This window comes from Oenanthe melanoleuca, chromosome 2 (genome assembly GCF_029582105.1).
Source record: "Oenanthe melanoleuca isolate GR-GAL-2019-014 chromosome 2, OMel1.0, whole genome shotgun sequence".
In the NCBI taxonomy this organism is placed as follows: domain Eukaryota; kingdom Metazoa; phylum Chordata; class Aves; order Passeriformes; family Muscicapidae; genus Oenanthe; species Oenanthe melanoleuca.
The window spans coordinates 12,950,234-12,970,974 of NC_079335.1; the positions used below are offsets into that span (position 1 = coordinate 12,950,234).

A 20,741-nucleotide genomic window follows, 5' to 3' on the forward strand; every position below is an offset into this window, starting at 1 on the left:
GTTTTGCCACATTGTTGGCTGTCTTCATTTTACATTTTAAGTTATGTTAGATCACATTAATGGCCTCCTTCTCTCCACAGACTTCTCATTTTTAGTCATTTGATTTTGCTAACTTGATCACCAAGGGAATAGCAGCATGTGTCTACCAAAAGCTAACTGCCAAAGCAGCAGAGACAATTAAATCATCTCCTGAAATCTCGGGAGCTCAGCCAGGCCTGGTTTCTGTTCTACAGGAAGATTTCCTGGTCTTTTTCATCTTAAAAGACCAATGTCACCATGCTTGGTTGAGCAAAGGGATTGATGGCTTTGGTGACTCAAATCCTCAATAAGCTGCTGCACTGGATGCTGGTGTGCCCAGCTAGTGCCATGCCTCTGACATGGGCAGCATGTGTGGGAAAAAGAATGTGTATGGCTCTTCAGGCCTCAGTTCTCCACTCAGCTTCCATCAAGGGTTCCATCTGGCCCAGTATGGAGCATTGCTAAGTGGGGATGACTCTATGGGTACTTTTGGCAAGGACTTGACACAAGCTGAAGGCAGCTGCGTGTCTTGTGCTATTCAGGCTCTTCCCATTGCAAGGGAACAGGTTCCTGCTCAGACAGACTGTTATTTTGGGCCTGGGCTCTCTCTGTGAATTCTTTGAGGAATGTAATGTTCTGGGTGTTTTGCTGTGCATGTAATTGGACTTCCTGGTTATTTGCAAAAAACATGAAGTCTGACAGCCCCAGAATTAATAGAGCCTGGTTTTTGGTGAATCCTGTTTCATGGTTGATTTATCTCTTAATCTAATTAATCAGCTAGAAATATTATAAGACTGTGGTGGGAACTGATGTCTTGTAAACATCAGAGTCCAGCCTCAAGAGTGAGAGTTGTAATGTCCTAGTACAGAAAACATTTTGCTGAGCTTTTATATCTCTTTACCAAAGAATCTGCAAGAGAAGAAAATATTTCATACCCCTTTCCTTCTGCAGTTCTTCTGGTGTCCAAGGAGGGATTGCCTCTGGCTATTTCCTGTAGCAGATTGCTGATAAAGTCTCTCTACCCTGCTGTTTGATCAGTGTTTCCAAGGAGGTACAGTATATTGTCTAAGGTTTGAGGTGTGTTTTCCTTCCTCCTGCCTCTCCAGCTTTTGGCAGGACTGCTTGGATGTCTGTAGTGGTAGCAACCCAAAAGCAAGACAGACTTTTTTTCATTCTAGTGAACGTCAGGATCATATCACTGCAGTGCTGGGCAATGCAGAAGGAAGGCAGAGACAGTGCATTGATTGAAGAGATCAGCATTTAAGGATAAGGTGTGACAGTGTGTGTAGCTGCTGACAAGAATAGAATAGGGATGAAAGGTGAGAATAACAGTGAAAGATGATGAGCTGTTACATAGACTTAGTTTTGAGGAATTACTCAGCCCTGACCCACCTAATTGATTTATTGTATGAAACAAATCAGATGGTAAAATAGAGCTGATCTCTTTTATTCTCCTTAGTGGTTACCAGTTGGGAAAATCCTGTAGGATTTTTGTCAGAAACAGAGCAGAAGCACAAAGGGGTATCCATAAAAAGGAATGTAGTGAGGATATCAAAAGCAGAAGATGGTAGGAAAAGGTAATTTAAATTGAATGTCTGTTTGAGGCTGCAGAAGGACTGTAGAGTAGTAAACAGTCCTTTGTGTAAGAGAATATGTAGGGAAAGAATCAGTGTGTGTGCCTTTTCTTCTGCTGGTATTTCTGTATCTGCTGGATGCCAGGAGCAGGCAGGGTTGTGTGAGCAGCTGGGGCTTTGCTCCATGCAGGATGGTCTGGCTGGCAGCAGGACTGCCTGTGCACACTTCCTTTCCTCCCACTGGAGGAGCAACTGTTGAATTTGAAGAAAAACAATGGTTCTTCTAAAAGCAATAGCTCTTGCAAAGGAGCCTGCTTTTCATCACAGCACGAGTCAGAGGCTTGGCTTCAGGCAGCAGAGCTCTGCTCCAGCACAGGGGTGAGGGGCAAGAGATGCAGCAGGAGGGGCCACCTGGTCCCTCTATGCTTGGACTTGCTTTCCTCACCTCGCCCCTGCTGCTACAAGAACACTGGAGGAGATTTGGGAAACAGTTTTTGGTAACAAGTGTGGGACCAAGGCCGTAGCATAGTCCATCATCTTTTCTGTAGCAATGCTGTTCAAGAGATTCTCATCTACTACGAAAACCCTGATCACAAATTTTGAGGTAAAAATATGAGGCTCCTTCTTGAGCCTCACGGGTGCATGTCAGCCACACACTGCTGAGTGTGAATTTAAAATATAGGATGATCTGGGGTGCCATAGCTGGGAGAGAGAGGAGTGTTGGTGCACTCTGGCTTGGCCTTGTTGGAAGGTGGAACATGACTTAATTGACTGAGGGTTTCTGTTGGTGTTTCACTTCTCCTGAAGAATTTTTGAGCTTTCCATCTCCTGAGCACAGCAGGCATCTGCACAATTACTGCGGCATGATGCAAAGAGGAGGGGGGAGAAAGTGTTGGCTGTGGGATCCTGACAAACATTATTTAAACCATTGGAGAAGTGCAGCAGATTGACTCCCTGCCCGTCACTGCTGATAATGCTGCTCATAGAGCTTGTCAGCATTCCAGCTCCACGTTTTTATAACCATTTAATTACTGCCTGTATTGAACGTAGCTGGAATTCACCATTGCAGCTAATGCTCTGGAAATGCACTGTAGACTATAAGAAAGTGAAGAATTTCAAGGAGATAGGCTGTAATGACTTTGCTCATCCTGTTAGGTAACATCTCAGTAACAGCCCCAATAAACATTCTGTTTGTCTTTGGGTATTTTTGGTTTGGTTTTCTTGGGGTTTGTTTTGTTTTGTTTTGTTTTTAGGATACAGTGTGATTGATTTGCTAAAGTTTTCCATTAAAATCACAATACTTTTCTCAAAACTCAATTTGACTTTATATTATAAATGTATTTTTGTCTTTAACTTTCTTCTAACTTCCCATGCTTGCCAGAAGGTCGTGGTGGCCATGCCATGGTCCAGCATGGGCACCTCCTTCCTGTTTTATCCAAGGCTTCCATTTGCAGAGGGCACTAAAACTCTACTGCCACAACTTGATCTGGCTGTGGTGGGTGCTGAGCTGCTGTGCAGTGACCTGAAAATACTGGTTAGAGAGTGCTATGAATGTTATAAAGGTATTTTGTCAGGGAGACAATACTTCTGGTCAATGGTAGATAGAATTCCTGACCTGAATATGTTGGCATCATTCACCAGAGCACAACACGTGGCTCATGGGATGCTTCTGCCCTTGCTGCTGTGCTGTCCCACAGGGACAGCTCTGCAAGCTGCACAGCACAGCCTGAGAGCCTCCTGTCCCAGCACAGGGCACTGCCAGGGTGGGAGACGTGCTGGGGGCTGGCTCAGCTGCTGCTCCCTGTGTGCAGCCTCTGCATGGAGCAAACAGGGAGCAGGCAGGGGCAGCCTGGCTCAGCAGCACAGGTCTTCTCTGTGCCTGCTCTGGTTCTTCCTCTCCCTCCTTAGCAGAGGAGTTTAGATGCTGCTGCTCTGGGAAGGAAAGGGTAAAAGGGAAGGTGTTTTGGACAGAGAGGGATTGGCACTCCCTGGGGTGGGTGAGAAGGATGTACAGTGTGTGCCCATGGGAGGGAGGCAGCACAGGGGCTGGGGCACATGCTGGCTGAAGGGGACACTGCTGCTGCTGCTGCTGCTGCTGCTGCTGCTGCTGCTGCTCAGGTCCTGACAGAGGAACAAATGTAGGATTGGTCCCAGAGGTTGGAGGGTAGGACCGCTGTGATCAGGTAACAACTGCTGGAGGAATGGAGAGACAGAAATTTCTGACAGCAGCCTAGGACATGGCATGTGTTAAAAAGATGCATGTAAATCTGTGTTTTAAACACATTTATAAATGTGTTACTGTATTGGCTTGTGTCTATATAGTTGCTCTGTTGTATATCTGTTGCTACTGAATTATTTCATTAACACTTCTGTTGAAGAGGGCTTTCTGGTCATTGATCATCAGTGTCACTGCATGCTAAGCACAAATCCTATAAACCTCAGAGTGTGAGCCAGGTCTAGTGTTTGTAAGCTAAACTGAGATCCAGGGATTGTGCTGTCAATCTGAAAGAGTCCTACTGGTCTCCTAGTCCTGTCTTTGAGAGTGATGATGATTTGTCCCTTCAGTGGGCTAAGACAAGGCAGTGCAATATAAATAGTATGAAAAACAGTTTGGAGGAAGCTGAAGTGACCTAGGAAGTACTTTATTTACTGGCATATACTTCAGAACTGGTCTGCCTTCTTTGCAGTTGATAGGCTTGAACATTCTCTAATCTATCATGCATTTAATGAAAGAGCTACAGAATAACCATTGGTTAAAAAAAGAGTGTATACAGCACTCCAGTACTCTCAGCTCCTAGCTTGGGATAACTAGTGGGCCATTACTTATCCACCAGAATAAGTTTCTGACATTCCTTTGTGATGGAAGAGATGTAAATGTCACAGACATACCTCTGCCACCAGCTAGCTTAAAATCCTCTCCCAGATCCCCATCTTTTTTTCTTAAATTAAATAAGGCAGATTCTTCAAAGGTTTTGCTTTAGGGTCTCAATCTGCCACCTCTTATGGCCTCTAAACTAGGGGTAATTGGTCTTTAAAGAGTTGTCAATGAGTATACTATAAAGTATTGAATTATCAGTTTCTGATATTTGCTGAAATCTAGAGTTTCAAACTTGTCCTTTAAAAGCTGCAGCACAAATCTACAATAGCGATAAGCCCAAAAGTCAGCTTATTTATGAGTGATCTCTTTAGAAGTATATGTTGATAATGTTCTGATGGCCTTTGGTGTGCAAGATGAGAGAAGAGTCACCCTGCAGGGACACAGACAGGCTGATGTTGACAGTCTGCACTGAGGTATGGTGTCAGCACTAAAGCTGACATCAAAGCTCTTTTCCAGTGGTTCCATTTGGGATATCTCTTGTTGAACTGGAGTTCAACAGCTACTCATGCTGCTCTATAACCTGCCAGGGTTAGTTTTCCTCCCACTTCCCATTCTTTGCCTCTTTATAGACTATTCATATCTTCAGCTTTGACCATTTGACCTGAGCTAATTCCCACTGCTGATGAACCCAGTGGCTTTGGCAGAAGTTGTAAATGACCTTGAGATCAGAAGCTCTTTGAGGCAGAAATTATTCTTGATACATTCTTTCCTCATCTGTGCCCATCAGTGCTGCTGCTGTTAAAAAATAATAAAAAAAAAAAAGGCAAAAAAAGCAGCAGCACTGATATAATCTGATTGTGCTCACTGCAAGTAGTAAGAGAGACCTGCCCTTGAGCTAAATAAAGCAAACAAGCCTCAAACAGATAGTTATCCCTGTTGTGTATCCCCAGGCCACTGTAAAAGCACAGATGATGTGGCTGAGAAAGCTGTGCTTTCAGCTCCTCATTTCAAAGGTACTCCCACACCAGAGCATAAAGAAAGCCAGTTACACTAATGAAGCTTACACATGTACTTTGTACATCCTTTGCTTTCAGTCTGCAAGACTTGCAAGCTTATTTTCTTTTGCAACAGGATTATTCCCAGGTCTCACAGGACAGTCATACAAACAGGGTAATTTTTTTTCCCCTTTTGTGTGAATTGGCCTGACACACGAGGCCAAGACAGAGATTGTGAAGTTCGGCAGAGCTGCTGTTAATCTGCACATGGATTGAGGACTTTCCATTGTATTTTGCCTCAAGACTAGTCTGCCTGCCCATACAGGCTCTGCTGGGCATCCTCATCTGGCTAACTGCTCACAGTCACTCGAGCTGTCCTTGCTTCAGACAAATGCTTTTATATCTATATTCATATCAGCAGAATTCAGCTCCAGTGTGAAAACCTTTTATGCTTGAGGTGGTGCTGAAAGTTTGTCCCCATTGAATCCCTGCTTCGGAAGTAGCAGTGATAACAATGGAAAATTCTTGCCACTATTATTTGTAAAAGCATCCTAGCAACTGTATCACACCACTCCTGTTTTTTCAGTCTTTTTACAAACAGCACCTGCTACTGCTGTCTCCCTTACAGGGAATGCAATACAGCTGTAACAACATGGGGAGATACATGCATGATTTTTGCTGTGGGTTCTTCTGCCTGCTTATTTCCTTGTCATGTCCCTATTGTCCTTTAACTTGTACTTGATTTCTAAGATCTTTGGGAGGGGACCAGCTTTTTATTCTGTGTTTGCACAGCATCTGAGGCTGTCATGCCCTAGTTCCTCACTAATCCTGGTAAGTGGTCCAGTCGTACAAATGGCAAATAAATTTGAGATACAAACAAATTAGCATTCTTCTCACTGATTAAACAAATGGTTTTCTCTCTGATGATTTGAACCGGGGTTGCATTTTATTACAGACCTTTGAAGCTCAGCTTGAAATTGCCAGTTTCTTTTCCAGCCCCTGTTATCAGCCTCTTGTGCTAGTTGACCAAAAAGTACTTGGCAAGCAGTTTGAAGACTTTGCAAAACAATAGGTTGTACTATTTTAACCTGGCTTTGACCTAACCTGAAGCAGTCAAAACCAGCCTTTAGCAAATGTGTTTTGATGTGCCGAGTCAACTGCACTTGCTGAAAGCAGCACTGAGAGCAGCCTGTGCCAGTCTTGCCCTGCAGAGAGATGGGGGGACTCTGCTGCCCCAGCACCAGCACAGGGCCAGGACAGACTCAGTAGCTCTCTATAATAGGGCCTGAATGAAGCAGGGAATTACTTTAGCCTTAAATTGAAGATTAATGTGATTTTTTTTTTTCAGGGACAGAAAACATTGCTTGTTTTCTGTAAGGATAAAGTGCCCACTGAAACGGGATTATATTTACATTATTATTGCAGGGCAATCTGTGAAATAGGCTTTCTGTGCCTCAGTAAAGAGCCATGACCCCTCACAGAGTTATCTTTTAAGCTTCATGCTAAACCCAGGGGGGCTTATGGCTCAAAGCTAATGGGGATTTAACTTCTCACTGAAAGGAATTTGCAGCCTAACCCTATTTAGATGCTCTTTGCTCTCATTGATTAAATGCCCAGTCCACTGCAAGAAACCTAATAGAATCATAGCTGTATAAATTTTCCAGCTGACAAAATGGATGCTGAGAAACTCTATGCAATATTTATTAGAAAAGGAGTTTGATCTTAAAAGGACATTTTAAATCAAAATGTCAATTCACAGTTCTGTTTTGTTTGTAGAGAAAGAAAAGAATTTGAAGATGTATTTTTTAAAGTAGTTCACAGAACCATTTCATGGAAAAAAACAGTTTCTGAAATCAGTATTTTTGTGAGGATTTCCATTGCTTCCCTTGTTCACTGTCTTTCCTAATTAGTTTTTGAGAACCTGTCTGTAGAATAGTTTTAGATGAGGCTATTTAAAAGTAGTAAACCTGCCCCTCCTCCCAAGTATTTCTCACCCCAAATTGCATTATGCACCAAAGTTCCAGGAGGACCATAGTCCATCAGGGATCATTGGCATTTTTTAAGATGCAGTAACTATAGCTCCTCAGGGATGAGAATAGAGGAGCTGTCATCTTGGTAAGAGACTTTGAGATGCAAAGAGCCATCCGTGGTCCTATGGCAGCACAGTTGGGTTTCAGTCTCAGACTCTTTTTGTGCATCAGACTCTTTTTGTGCATTTCCCATGCTTGCTCAAAGTGCAGGTGGTTTCTGAAAACCTTTTAGCCGATTCTAATGACTAGTGTGCTTATTCTTTAATTGTTGATTGTTGTAGTTTGTTGATAGGATTTCAGTGGCTTATTTCTAGAGAAAACCATAATCCCTGGTAGAAAAGAGCTCCATTCAGTTGGGAGCCAAAGAACTGAGGCACAAGGATGTGGCTTAGTGTTTCATTGTCCGACTCTTTTCATCACCCTTCCTGTATATACAGTCCTGTTTCCTTTACCCCTTGAAGTACAAGGGGTGGTGTCATGTGAGCTCTTCTCTCCCTTCCAGTGCCTCAGCAAGCAATCTGTCTGCTTCATGTAGTTTTCTTCTAGCCTTAGATGAGCCAGGAAATAGGTGTATAGCCAAACTTCATTGCAGGTCTGCCACTCTCCTGCTGGGTAATCTTGCAAATGACTTCAGGGAGAGTGGAGGCAGTGTGAGACTGTTCTTGGACTTCAGAACCAGGCAGAGGTGCTCTTGACCTATGTAAAAACAGAGAAACATGTTAGAAACATTCATCCCAGTTTCCCCTAATCAGTTTAGGATTTGTCTTTGCCATTATTGTTAAATAGTGTTCCTATTCCTTCCTCCCTTCCTCCCTTTCCCATATGCATAAGTATTCATAATCTCTGGTACTTGAGGATTCTGGATATGGCCATTGGCCTGTCCTGTTGGTAAGGCTGCAAACTAAAGGATTCCCCAAAACAAGGACTTTTATGGTGATCTGATGCCTTCTGGTGCACAGCCCAGCACAGGAGTTACAGCAATTTTTTAGCTGAATGTGTGCCCTGAGTTTGTTCATTTTCAAAGCTCTTGGTATTGTCCAGTGAAGAATGCAAAGGGTGAACTGAAACCTTGCAAGTGATCATAGCTCTGCTCTTCAAAATAAATCCTGTAGATCTCAGAAGGTCTTCAAAGGTCTTCTCACAGGGAGAAGACAGTAGACAAGGCAAATCCAGTTTTTACTGGCAATAGGATCTCTTTGAGTTGTTTAAACAGGGAAAGCAATATAGGTAGAAATTGAGTGTAATGCTGAGAACTCTGTCAGTGACTTATTGCATGACTTTGAGGAAGGCAGTTTAACTTGCCTGTGTCAGTTTAGCCATCTGTAAAACAGGTACAATCATACACAGCATAATAATTTCCCTCTCAGTGAGTGCCATTTTCAGTCTACCCTGTACCTACTTAATGATTTGTGTGCCTGCTGAAATAACAGCATCCTCTAAAACCGTAATACCCTTATGTATTTTTCACATAATCACTAGCAGTTGAAATATTTGTTCTGACACTTGAGATTACTCATGTAAATAGAAAAATTATAGCATGCTGGCAATGCCAGACACCTTGAATTCCATCTGAGTGTGTGGGTGATGGGAGACGGATCTATAAATACTGACAGAGGCAGGGAAATAAGAATGAGCAGCACACAAGAAATTCTGAATTAACTTATTCCTGAGATTTAGTAAAAGGATTTTAAAATATAGTGTCAGTTTTGGGTAGGAGAAGGCCCTTAGAAATAGGAGTGCTACAGTTCCATTGACGACATTATTTCGGTCCATTTCTCTGCTTTACATGAAGTTACATTTTTCTATTGTACTTTTGAGTAGGATTGCCTACTCCTAATACCATCTGACTAAACAGCTCTTTTTTTCTTTCCTTTATTTTTTTTTTTTTTTTGCTAAACTTAGGAAACATTCTGCCTTGGGGACAAGCAGAAGCTCCAGTTTGGTTATCAGTGAGTGACTCACAGGTCCCACAATGCTTTTTCTCAAAATGCTACTGGTAATTTTCATGTTCAGCTCCCAAATTGCCAGTTTCAGATGTTTTCCATTTCCATTATGAAAGATCTGCACAGTTCTAATTGCAGAGTTCAGTGTCACATAACAATGTGGCAAATGAGCTGTGTCACATTTTACTTAAAAATGTAGTAGGTTAGATAGCTACAGCCTTCAGGTTTTGGCAGTAGTCTTTTCAATTTGTGGTTTATTTGATAAGAGACACTTGTGCAATGTGGCTGGTCCCTGTTCTCCACTGAGTCCTGGTTCTTTTGAGTACAAGCTCTTCAAGATGGCATGAGAGTCTCCTAGATCAAGCTATAAGCATCTTCTTTTTAACCAAACATTGTACCTAGGATTTACAAGCTAAAATTTGTTTTTCAGATTATGAAGAGAAAGATGTATATGCATTTATTTTGCTGCAGTAAGTAAAGTTTTTGAAAGATAAATGAATAGCTTATGGGACCTTGACTCTCAAATTCATGCAGTTATTGTTAATGACATATCAAAGCTCAGAACTGAATACATCTTACTGACTGAAACAAAAACTTTGAAATTTATAATAAACTAAATTACTTGAAGGAAAGTGTAGCACATTCAGCGTAGCAGGTATGAATAATGGACATTATAATGGAAAGTATTGAGAAACACCCAATGGAAACAGTATGCCTCTAGTTTATTATTATTATTATTACTTTACCAGTTTGAAATTTTTGTGTACCAGGTTACTGACAACCTATGACTGCTTTTAATCACTTCATCAGCTTAAGTGCTGGTGTCACATATTCCAGCCTCCAGTTCCATTGTGATTCTGTGTGACGCAAGTTTGTGTCTGATTAGTTTCTGTTAATCTGTTTGGAACAGAAATACAGAAAATCTCACTCCAGCACTGAAATTCATCCTGCTTCCTTGAGCATGTGTGCTGTTAACTTCAAACATGGGCTGTATTATTAGACCCTGGACATGCAGCCCACAGAGGAGCTGAAGGGGATGGTCAGCAGTGTCCAGCTCCAAGTGACCTCGGAGAGGAGGAGTGGGGAGTGCTGGCTGCAGGGGAAGCTTTCAGGCTGGCTGGTACAGGCTGCTGGGCATGAGCTGTGTGCTCTGCTCATGTGCTCTATGGGCAGTCCAAAACCATGGCTTTGTGGAGGAATGAAAGTGAATTAATATTTGGAGGCTTTACAGGTGACAAAATTGATATCCTGCATAAGATAAGAAGACATACAAAGCCTTCCCTCCCTAGAAAACGTTTATGCTGAGGAAACTCAGAAACTCTTGAAGAAGTGTTTGCTAAAGGGAAGCATCAGGTGTAGGGAATCAGTGGTTGAATCAGCCCCACATCACAGGCAAAGTGTCAGGAAAAGAAACTGAGGATAAGTAATGGAAGAATTTTTTGTGTTACACAGAAGCACGGGGTGGCCTGGGAATGTAATCTCCATTTATGTGTGAGCTTCACAAATGCTGAAATCAGAGTGGAGGTCTTTGGTGCAGATGGGAAGGAGGAAGCATTCACAGGGAATGCCCATTGCTCCAGCCAAGACCTTTGCTGGCTTTTCCCCTGCCATTTCTTAACTTCTAAGACATTTTTGGTGGTGAGTTATATTTTTTTGAAGCCTGATGTAAATAACACAGTGTGACTAATCACTGTGACTTATGCAAGGTATCAAAACCATGAGGTTTCACAAACTGCACCCTTGCATGGCTTCCTGAGAATAGCTATTTAGTCCCATTTTCTCCTGTTTGATGGGGCCAGGACCACAAATCTTCCTGCTTTGTTGACAAAGAAATTCTCTTAACAACATAAAATTGCTTATTACAAGGTACTTTGAATGTACTGCCTTCATTTGTTGAGTCCAAGTGTGTGATGCACTCCTTAACATAGCTTCACCTTTCCTATAAAAGCAGCTGCAAATTTAAAAGGACACTGTGAAGTATTCTTTATATTTTTAAAATGCAGTTGTTGATCTTTTTAATTCAGCCTATTTGTACCCTACTGAAAACTCAACCTTGAAGCCTGATTGCTTAGCAGCCACCTTTAGGGGCCAATTGCTAAGGTGCTTCTTTCAGATAAACTTAAGCTTAAAGATGTGTTTGTCTCCTGGATCTTTCTGAAGTTATTCTTTCAAAACATTCATTCCTGTATTCCATATAAAAAGCATAATAAGTGCAATATATTTTTAAAGTATTTGAAAACAGCCCCTTATGATTTAAATCCAAGCCTCTTTCGCAGATGAATAGACAATACACTGAATTCAGTGGAATTTAAAAACAGCAGAAAATGGGAAACTGAGCATAGTCTTGCTACAGTGTGAGAAATGGCCAAAGCATACAGGAGATTTTTATTCTCACAAGGTGTTTATTTTAACTCATTTCTATCATCTCCAGAGGTGGAGATCTGATGCTTTTGGCAGATCAGGAGGTTTACTATTTCAAATCCATTTCAGCATGGGGGAAAGCAGATGATGTTAATGGATAATACTTGTCTGAACGTACTAACAGATGTTTCTGTGGGAAATACAGTGGGAACACTGACAAGCAGGATTGTTGACTGTTTTTTGGTTTATGCCCATATTAAAGCTGCTGAAAGGGTCATGTCACACATCTTTATAGATGGTCTGATTCATAAATTCTTTTCTTTGAGTCTTAGTTTTGATGGTGGCACCAGCAGCTCATCTCATTTTTATCCAGTGCTTCACTAGAAGGCATGCACTTGGCTTGAGTTTAGAGGAAATTTGATCTCTCACAGAAAGCCTAGCAGGCAAATTCTGGTATTATGGTAGAGGACTCTCTGTGCTTTTCTCCTGCAAAGGGGAATTCCTTGATCAAGTGTCTTCAGGCAGATTCGGGTATGTTGTTCCTTTTACTTTGGTATTGTAAACCTACACATCCTGTCCTCATTCCTGCAGTAACAAAAGAGCTTTCCTCCAGCTTGCTGGCTTCCCCTTAGTGCTCTTTGTCTTCCCTCCTAGGAAACAGTTTGAATGTGTCAGAAGGGTCCCAGCTCCTCAGAAAGGCATCTGGCCAAGAGCCTGACCAAGCTGGTCTGTAGTACTTCTCTCATTAAAAGCCTGCTTCTTCCCCCCAAAAAAGTCATCTGTAAACAGTAACAAAGGATTAATTGTGGAGTCTTGGGACTTGGCAGAAGCCTGAATAAATGAAGTGCTTTTTTGGAAGCTACACTGCCTGTCTTGCAGATCAAAAAATAAATCCAAAATATTTCAATGTGTATCAGTGGATTAATTCATTTGATTGCCACTTCCCTTCCTCTTCTCTTTGTGGGGAGGGGCACTCCGGAGATTGGAATTTTAATTGCCTGACCGCAGTTTCCTATTAGTGGGGCTGCAAAAGGGTATGGATCATTAATTAGTACTGGATATAAGGATCTCTGCAGCTGAGCTATAGCATCAAACAAACGAGTTTAGACAACTTCTGACTAAACTTACTGCTTATAAGTAAAATAAGTTGTAATAATAAAACTATTAGAATCCTTTTCTGAGTCCCTCCATGTTGTTTTATGTGTTTGCAGTGTTCTGGTGGTCTTAAAGATTGTGGCATTTTTACATAAATATATATTTTATATTTGTATGTGTGTTAGACATATGTATATACTCCAAAGGTGTATATATATGTATATACATGCCTATAAAATACTTATTTATAATTCAGAGTTTTTATACAATGGCATGCTTTATTTATTTTTATTAAATGTTTCAGTACCTGACTTTGTGCTACCATCTTGAAAAGGAAATTCAGCTCTTGAGTGTAATGCTCTGAAAACAGAGTATTATCCACATTATTGCTTTAATGTCCAACAGACTGTATCATCTTTTTTCTGGTTTTAAAACTTGATGATGGAAGTGAATTGTATAACTTCAGTTTAACTTTGCTCTATCCATGATTCTCAGATAGTGCAGTGTGGAGCAGGAATATGCCTATAATAGATACTGGGATCAACTTGTTTTCTGCTGTGTGGATTAAGAACTGCTTTGTGAACAGGCTGCAAAATGTAAACGTGTGGGGTCATCCTAAATTGCTCTGTATGTAGCAGGGTTGCTGGTGTATTGTTATAAAACAGCATGTTCTGCAGTATTTGCTCCCAGAATTTAGAGGTAAATAGGAAATAATTGCTGATAAAACTTATGAGTCATCTGAACAGTGTGTGCCTGATTTCAGCTAAATTCATAAACTGAGCTTTGGTCATGGACATTTAATTACAGATGTTGATGAAGCAAATGGAAAGCAGTGTCTCTCAAGTTTAGATAATAACAAAAAATTATATAAATGGATCAAGTTCTACCACCTGTTCCACTCCCATATTTTATTTGTGCTTTTATATGTATCCATTTGGGGGTTTTAAAATATGAAACACACCTGAATATGCAACATCCATAAAGTCTGGGCTGTAAAACCCAGCAGAATTCAGCCATGAATCCAGAGAGCTGTGCTTGTGTTTAGTAGGAAGTGGGATGTTATTAATAGAAGCTAAAATTTACTTTTTTTAACAGAAAGCCTGTATTTACTTCACTTTTTCATTCTACTGTGGAATTTCATATGAAGATGAAATGTTAGCAGTTTATCAGTGCATTAATAGCTCTTTATTCACATCCCTGGGGCTGAGCAACCATCTTCTGTTGAGATGTTGTAGAAACTAGATGTCTGTGAGTTCAGAAGCTGGAAGGAATTTTCATAGGATGTACTTCCTCAAGCTAGTTTTCTTGGCTTTTGCTGTGTTTGAGACTCAGTTTCTGGAAAGAGGATGTTTCTGCTCTCCCCCTGCTCCTGCTTCCTTTTTCATGGGATTTTGTGAAACACTGCAGCTGTCTGCCATGAATTCACCGGTACATTGCAAGGAAACTTGGCTTTTGGCACGTGGAGGGGCTGCCTCTTTTCTTCTGTCCCATCTCTGGGGAATTAATTTCACATTTTGTGTTCCTGCTTAGGTTTAAAGCCAATTTTTTACTTCAGCTTCCTTCCTCCCCCTGCCCCTCTCTCCTATTATTAGTTAAAATGTGCTAAGGTTGAATGGATATAGCTGCAACTGAAAAAGGACAGAAATAGCACAGATGAAATAGCTACACTATTGAGACCTGGACCTTTATTTGGAATCACATTTGCTGGCATGTCACTGTACCAGGGTTCAAAAACTGACCAGAATACTTTTTTCAATCATTAATCTCTTGTTTTCAAGGGAACAAAATTTCGTTTGAAATTGAACGTGATTTTCACAGCTTCAAATGTTCCGCGCGTGTAAATTAATGACAGAGTCGTGTTCGTTCAGTGTTAACAGGAATAGTTTCACCACATCTTGTCTTTTCTCTTTCTTGGCTTCCCTAAGGCTGTGAGTAAATCCAGATTGAGATGGTGACTGCTGAAATCAGTATCTCTATGACACTGGCAACAGCTGCTTATCTTCAGCACCTTTGAAAATTGTGTCATTTCTGGAGTACCCAAGGATGAGCACTGGGGAGTTAGGTGATACAGGTTTTTAGATGGTGGACTTTAAGTAGATATTAAAAAAAGTTTTAACAAATCAATCTCATCTCTTTTTGCTTGAAATAGTTTCTGGAAGCCTGGTGGAATTCTATGCCAAGTCTTTCCTGAGAAGGGAACGAATTAATTTAAGAAAATACTCAGAATAGGATCAGACAAGGAAATAAAAGCATCAGTGTTGACTGGACAGCCTTTCTGATAATTTGTAATTACAAATAGTCCTCTCAAAAAGATATATCCCATAACATACCTAAATACAGAAGTCCATGTGATTGAAGTTAAAAGATTTTTTGAAAAAGGATAAAAGGAACAATGGCAAGATGGGCACTGAGGTGTTTTAGAGAAAAAGTAGCAATAGGTGCTCACAGAGCCTGGACTCTAGATTTGTACTGGTTTCTCTCTTGGTAAAATCTTTATGAAGTATATTTTTTGAAAATAGTGCTGTTGAAGCTAATCACCTGATCTGTGGTTTTGACAGGAACACTGTTGTTCTTCTCCACTCTTCTGAATACTTCTCTTGCTTTCATTTTGAACTCAGAAACTTCAGTTAGCTTTCCCTAATTTAATATCCTTCACCACAATGCCCTTTTGCCCTTTACCCACCTTTTTGTTATTCAGTCTTTCCCAGCTTCTTCAGCTGAGCTGGCATGATGATCTGCACCATTTCCTTGAAATGTTCTCTCACAGCATTTTAATAACTTCCCCAAATAAGTTCACAATGCCCAGGCCCTTTCAGGTCATGTCACTGCTGTTGGAGTTGTGGGTACAATTGAGTGGCAGCAGCCAGTGGTGCAGCCACAGCTGTGTGCAGGGGTGAATATTGGCTTAACCAGGGCACTTAAATGGGACATCTTGTCTGAGCTCCATCAGGTTTGTGAAGGGGAAGGAGGCTGTGGCTGGCAGATTTGCCAAGCACATCAATAGCAAAAGCAAAAGAGAGCTTAAACTACCAAAAGAATTAAAAAAACAAGAAAAAAAATGTTTCAGTATTTGCCTGCATAAAGAGGGGAATATGAAGTATACATATAAAAGAGGTATTGAGTTTTAATGCAGTAAGATATTTTCATATCCTGCATTCACTCTTCTTATCCATTCTGGAAAAAAAGCCAGAAGAGGCTGAGATCTAATCTGACACCTTCACTCTCACAAAAGGCTCAAAGTCATTTTTGTTTACCCAAGAGAAAGCTAAGAAGTGAATTGTTTTTTGTTTACTCCATATATATATATATATATATATATACATATATGTACAACTAGATTAGGTAAAACTCATTCCCAGCCAGTGGAAATAGTTGTTGAGATTAGTGGTGGGACACTGACAAGTGTGAAATAGAAGCAAGATGTGAGTTGGAATCACTGGAAGTATTGCTGGAACATTTTAGATAGGGGAATAATAGGTTCATTGTCACTTGGTTGAATGTCTTTGTTTAAAATATCCTGTAGCTCAGACAGCTCATGGCTTCTGTATGAAGCAATTGTTGCATGACTGTTACCCACTGTCACAGGAAGGTGGGATGGCTCTCCTGGCTTTACCCTGTAAGCTTGTATGATCTTTCTTTGCCTGTTCTGTTCTTTTTACTGATAGCACCTCACTGACCCTGGCAGCAGGCACATCTCCATCCTTCTGTATTTGCACAGCTTCCCATGCTGGGATGTTTGGTGAGCAGAAGTAATGGACAGCATGGAGGGTTCACACCAGTCCAGAGAGCTCACATGGGCATGCAACTCCTGAATATTCATGTATTTATTGTTTTCCATCTCTTTTGTGTCTTCCACAGTGAAATACATGAGAGAAGCCACCCCCTATGTGAAGAAAGGCTCCCCGGTGTCGGAGATCGGGTGGGAGACGCCTCCCCCCGAGTCCCCGCGCCTGGGCTGTGCCTCCGCCGAGCCCACGGCGCAGCTGCAGCTCTCCCTCCACAGGGACAGGAAGACCATTCCCCTCAAGATGTGCTACGTGACACGCAACATGACGGTGGCAGACCCCGAAAACAGGTGAGGGACCTTTGCCTGGGGTTGGGATTTCACTCCCACGTGGAGTGGTTGTTGAGTTTTCCCCTCTGGCCACATGCAGCAGCCCAGTGAGGGAAGGGTGGGTGGTGGTGACTGAGCCACCTGAGTGTGGCTCAGCTTTGGGTTGTGCCAGAGAAACTTCTATGCAGTAATCCAGCACTTTTGTTGGAAATAGAATCTCAGGGAGTTGTTTTCATCCTGATTAAGTGTCTTCTTTTGAAGGAAAAGACACTGTACACACTAATTGGTTACATCCTCCAGGCTGGCTAAATCTGATTCCACTAAATTGCATTTTCTTTCATTTTTTTAATGAATATTGTTTTAAGAATGGTCTGGTTTCAGTATTCAGTTTTGGACATTAAAGTCAAGAAGGGGAGAAAAGTTCCACTTACAAGGCATTAATGGGGAGTTTTTTTGACTTGTTTTTTTTTCTTAATGTTAAAAATAGGATGAGGTTTTACCAGCCTTTATTTATAACATATGTGGAACAGCTGCAGTACACCAGCACACTCCCTGATCCCTTCTCTAACAGCTGCTAATAAAAAAGAGAACAGTCAAGTCAGTGATACAGACTGATTCTCCATCCAAATAATGGCCTTTTTGTTTTTCTGCAGTGCTCAGAAGCTGGGTGTAATGCCTTTGATTCTCAGCATTTGCATATAGGCATAAAAAAGAGTTACATTTTCATTTGCAGTGAAGGATAAGAAGTGAGGAGAGTAGAAAGTGGCTTGGGAAGGATGGGTTTCTCTGTAATCTCTTGCACTGCAATTCAGAAACTTTATTAGTATCTGTGTAGTTTTCCATCTTTCCTTTTTATATTTGTCTGACCTTTGAATTTTCTCCCTCCATGCTTTATTGTTTAGTATGGCTTTACTTTGCCTTGGCTCTTCATCTCACGTGGTAGTTGCCACCATAGTCAGTGGTAACTGACTGCTACAGAAGTGCAATTGTAAACCAGAAATAGCCCTAGCAGTCCTTCTCAGTTTAGATCAAGATGTTTATTGATATTGGCCACTTTTGTTTTCCACGTACGTCTGTGTAGTTTAAGGTTTGACAGCTGTATCACTTGTCTGAGAGTTTGTCTTTCTCTCTGCCATGGAGTATATTTTAAAAATACTCATACAGGTCACATTTTTTGAATCAGTACCATGTAATGATATTTTGCCTGTGTTGACTTTATTTTCTCATATTTTTCCCCTTTCTTTTTTGACTTCATTACAGTTCTTACCTTCTGTCACTCTCCTGGCCCTCAGTTGGTTTGAGAGCCAGGACTGACTCAGAGGGACACTCATGGCTCATGATACCTCTGCAATGGAGCTGGCTTTTTCCATCTATGCTCTAAATGTATGTGTTCTACAGTGCTACTAGGAAGTAATGTGTGGGAGAGTCATATTGCTTGTTATCATAGTTTTCATTTTGTGTTGCTGTCATTTCCTGTGGAAAGAGTGACTTCTGATTTTTACTGTAGTCCAGCACAGTGCAGCCTAAGATGGATTTTTCCATCCAAGCATGCAGCACCTCACCATTGTGCTAGCTGCTGTGTTGTAGCAGCACCCCATGGATTAGTATCTTTACTGGTTTCAGTGTTTTTTAACAATTCTGAGCACTGGAACTCCTATTTCCCAGTACAAATGCTATAACAATGCAGCGACCCTTTCCCACTGGAATGCCTTCCAAGATAGTAATCTGATTCCAAAAAAATAATTTTATCTTTGCTCACAGCAGAGCCTAATCCATGTCCTTGCATGCTTACAACACTTCTGTTTCATAACCCAGTGACCTGACACACATAGATTTTGTAACTGATGGTGTCACTCTGCTGGATGGCTTTAGGAGAGCTCTGCTGGCAGGATGCCACAGCATATGTTGGCCATTAAAGGGCTCCTTTGGACTATAACTGAACTAATTTTCATTTAACAGCAAGTGTAGGCATGGAAAGCCTGAGTTTTCCAGTGCAGTAATTTCTTCAGTGCAGGCCTTCTGGGACCAGGATGAACTGATTTGATGTTCAGCATGAGAAGATACCTATGTTAAGAGACCCAAAAGGAAGTACTTGGCACTGAATTATCTCCAGTTCTTAGAAAGCTGCAGTAAAATGTGAATTTAATGGACATGGAGGAGTATTTTTTTTCCCATTAGAGCTGGTAGCCCTGTGTAGGATTTTTTTCTCTCATGGAAGACTGACCCCAGTTCAGAGATTCTCAAGTCCATGCCTACTCTCAGATGGTTTGATGATCTTGTTATTTTGGAGCAGAAGTGAAGTCTGATGCTTTTAGAACCAGCAGTTCTCAGATGTCTTCTTCACCTAGTCTGCCTGTGGGTTCACTCTGGAGGAGATTTGGAATTGTCTTTTCTGTTACCTGATAAAAAGAGCTGTAAGATACCAAGGAGAAGATTCTTAATACAAAGCAATACCAAAATTAGTATGTAGAAATTTTTAATAATAATAAAAACATGGCAGGCAACAGGAGAAAAGATGCAGAGCATTTATGCCATTCTTCTCTAGGTGCAGGGCTTGTATTTTAGGCTGGAAGAAACTGGTTAAAATAATTGATACTTGAATCAGCTGTTTGCCTGTGTTTTCACATTAGTGACCTTTTTGGTGGCAGCAGCAAAGGTTAATGTCAGACCTCACTGAGGAGCATCCCCTCCCATTGAAGAGACACATGGAAATGATCATGGCTACTAATGCCAATAAGCAGAATATCTTTCTGCAGTGTAGAAAGCTTTTCATCAATTTCTGGTGATGATATTAAGGAACGGGAGAAAAAATGTCTCTCCAGTGAATTTTTTTCTGTTGGTGCTTTTAAAATCTTGGAACATAATACAAAGGTACTTTTTTACATAACACAGGAGACATGACATTCCCTGGAGAAATGTGACAGTGCTGTGTGGATGGAAAAGGTTTTCTCATCTGCCTTTGAAGTTACCCTAAAATTCTGCTTGCACATCTTTCAGTTAAACCCAGGAGGTGTGAGCCCGATCCTGTCAGCCCTTGGCGTGCACTGATCATGTTCTTCCAGTGTCAGGAGTCCAAAGCAGTGTGATCCCCAGAGGGAACTTCAGCAGAGTCCAGCCTTAATGATTGGGTTACTCCTTGGCAGGATTTGGCCCTGATGGGAAAGGTTTACCTTGGTGGGTAAGCTAGGAAAAATGGACCAAGATAGATTCCCAGCAGTGAACTTTTCCTATCATTGTCCATTTCAGGATTAGACTGAGAATTACACTCAAAAGATAAAATTCAGCAGGTAAATTCTATAGGTGTTGGGTTTGCATGGCAGGTTCTGGTAGCAGGGTAGCTACAGAGGTGGCTGCTGTGAAAAGCTGTCAGGAACTTCCTCCATGTCCTACAGTGCCAATGCCAGCCAGGACCAAGATGGACCCACCTCTGGTCCAAGCTGGGCCAGTCAGGAATCACAGTAACACCTCTGTGATAACACGTTTAAAAAGGAAAATAAGAAAGTTACTTTGCAGGTGTAATTGTGCCTAGATAAGATTGGAGTGAGAATGTGTGAGAGAAACAGCCCTGCAGACACCCAGGTCAGTGAGGAAGGAGGGGCAGGAGATGCTCCAGGTGCTGTATCAGAGATTCCCCTGCAGCCCCTGGTGCAGAACATGGTGAGGCAGCTGCTGTGCCCCAGAGCCCATGGAGGATCACAGGGATGTAGAGATCCACCCACAGCCCATGGAGGATCACAGGGATGCAGAGATCCCCCACAGCCCCTGGAGGATCACAGGGATGCAGAGATCCACCTACAGCCCATGGAGGATCACAGGGATGCAGAGATCCACCCACAGCCCATGGAGGATCACA

The 20,741-nt window shown here is 41.6% G+C and overlaps 1 protein-coding gene across 1 annotated transcript in view; it reads left to right on the top strand.

The window, feature by feature from the left end:
- SNTB1 (syntrophin beta 1) overlaps positions 1 to 20,741 on the top strand; it is a 118,372-nt gene that overhangs the window by 38,404 nt on the left and 59,227 nt on the right. Inside the window, exon 2 of the mRNA XM_056486021.1 lies at positions 16,693 to 16,909. Within this exon, the coding sequence (XP_056341996.1) occupies positions 16,693 to 16,909 (217 nt within the window). The remainder of the gene's footprint in view (positions 1 to 16,692; positions 16,910 to 20,741) is intronic.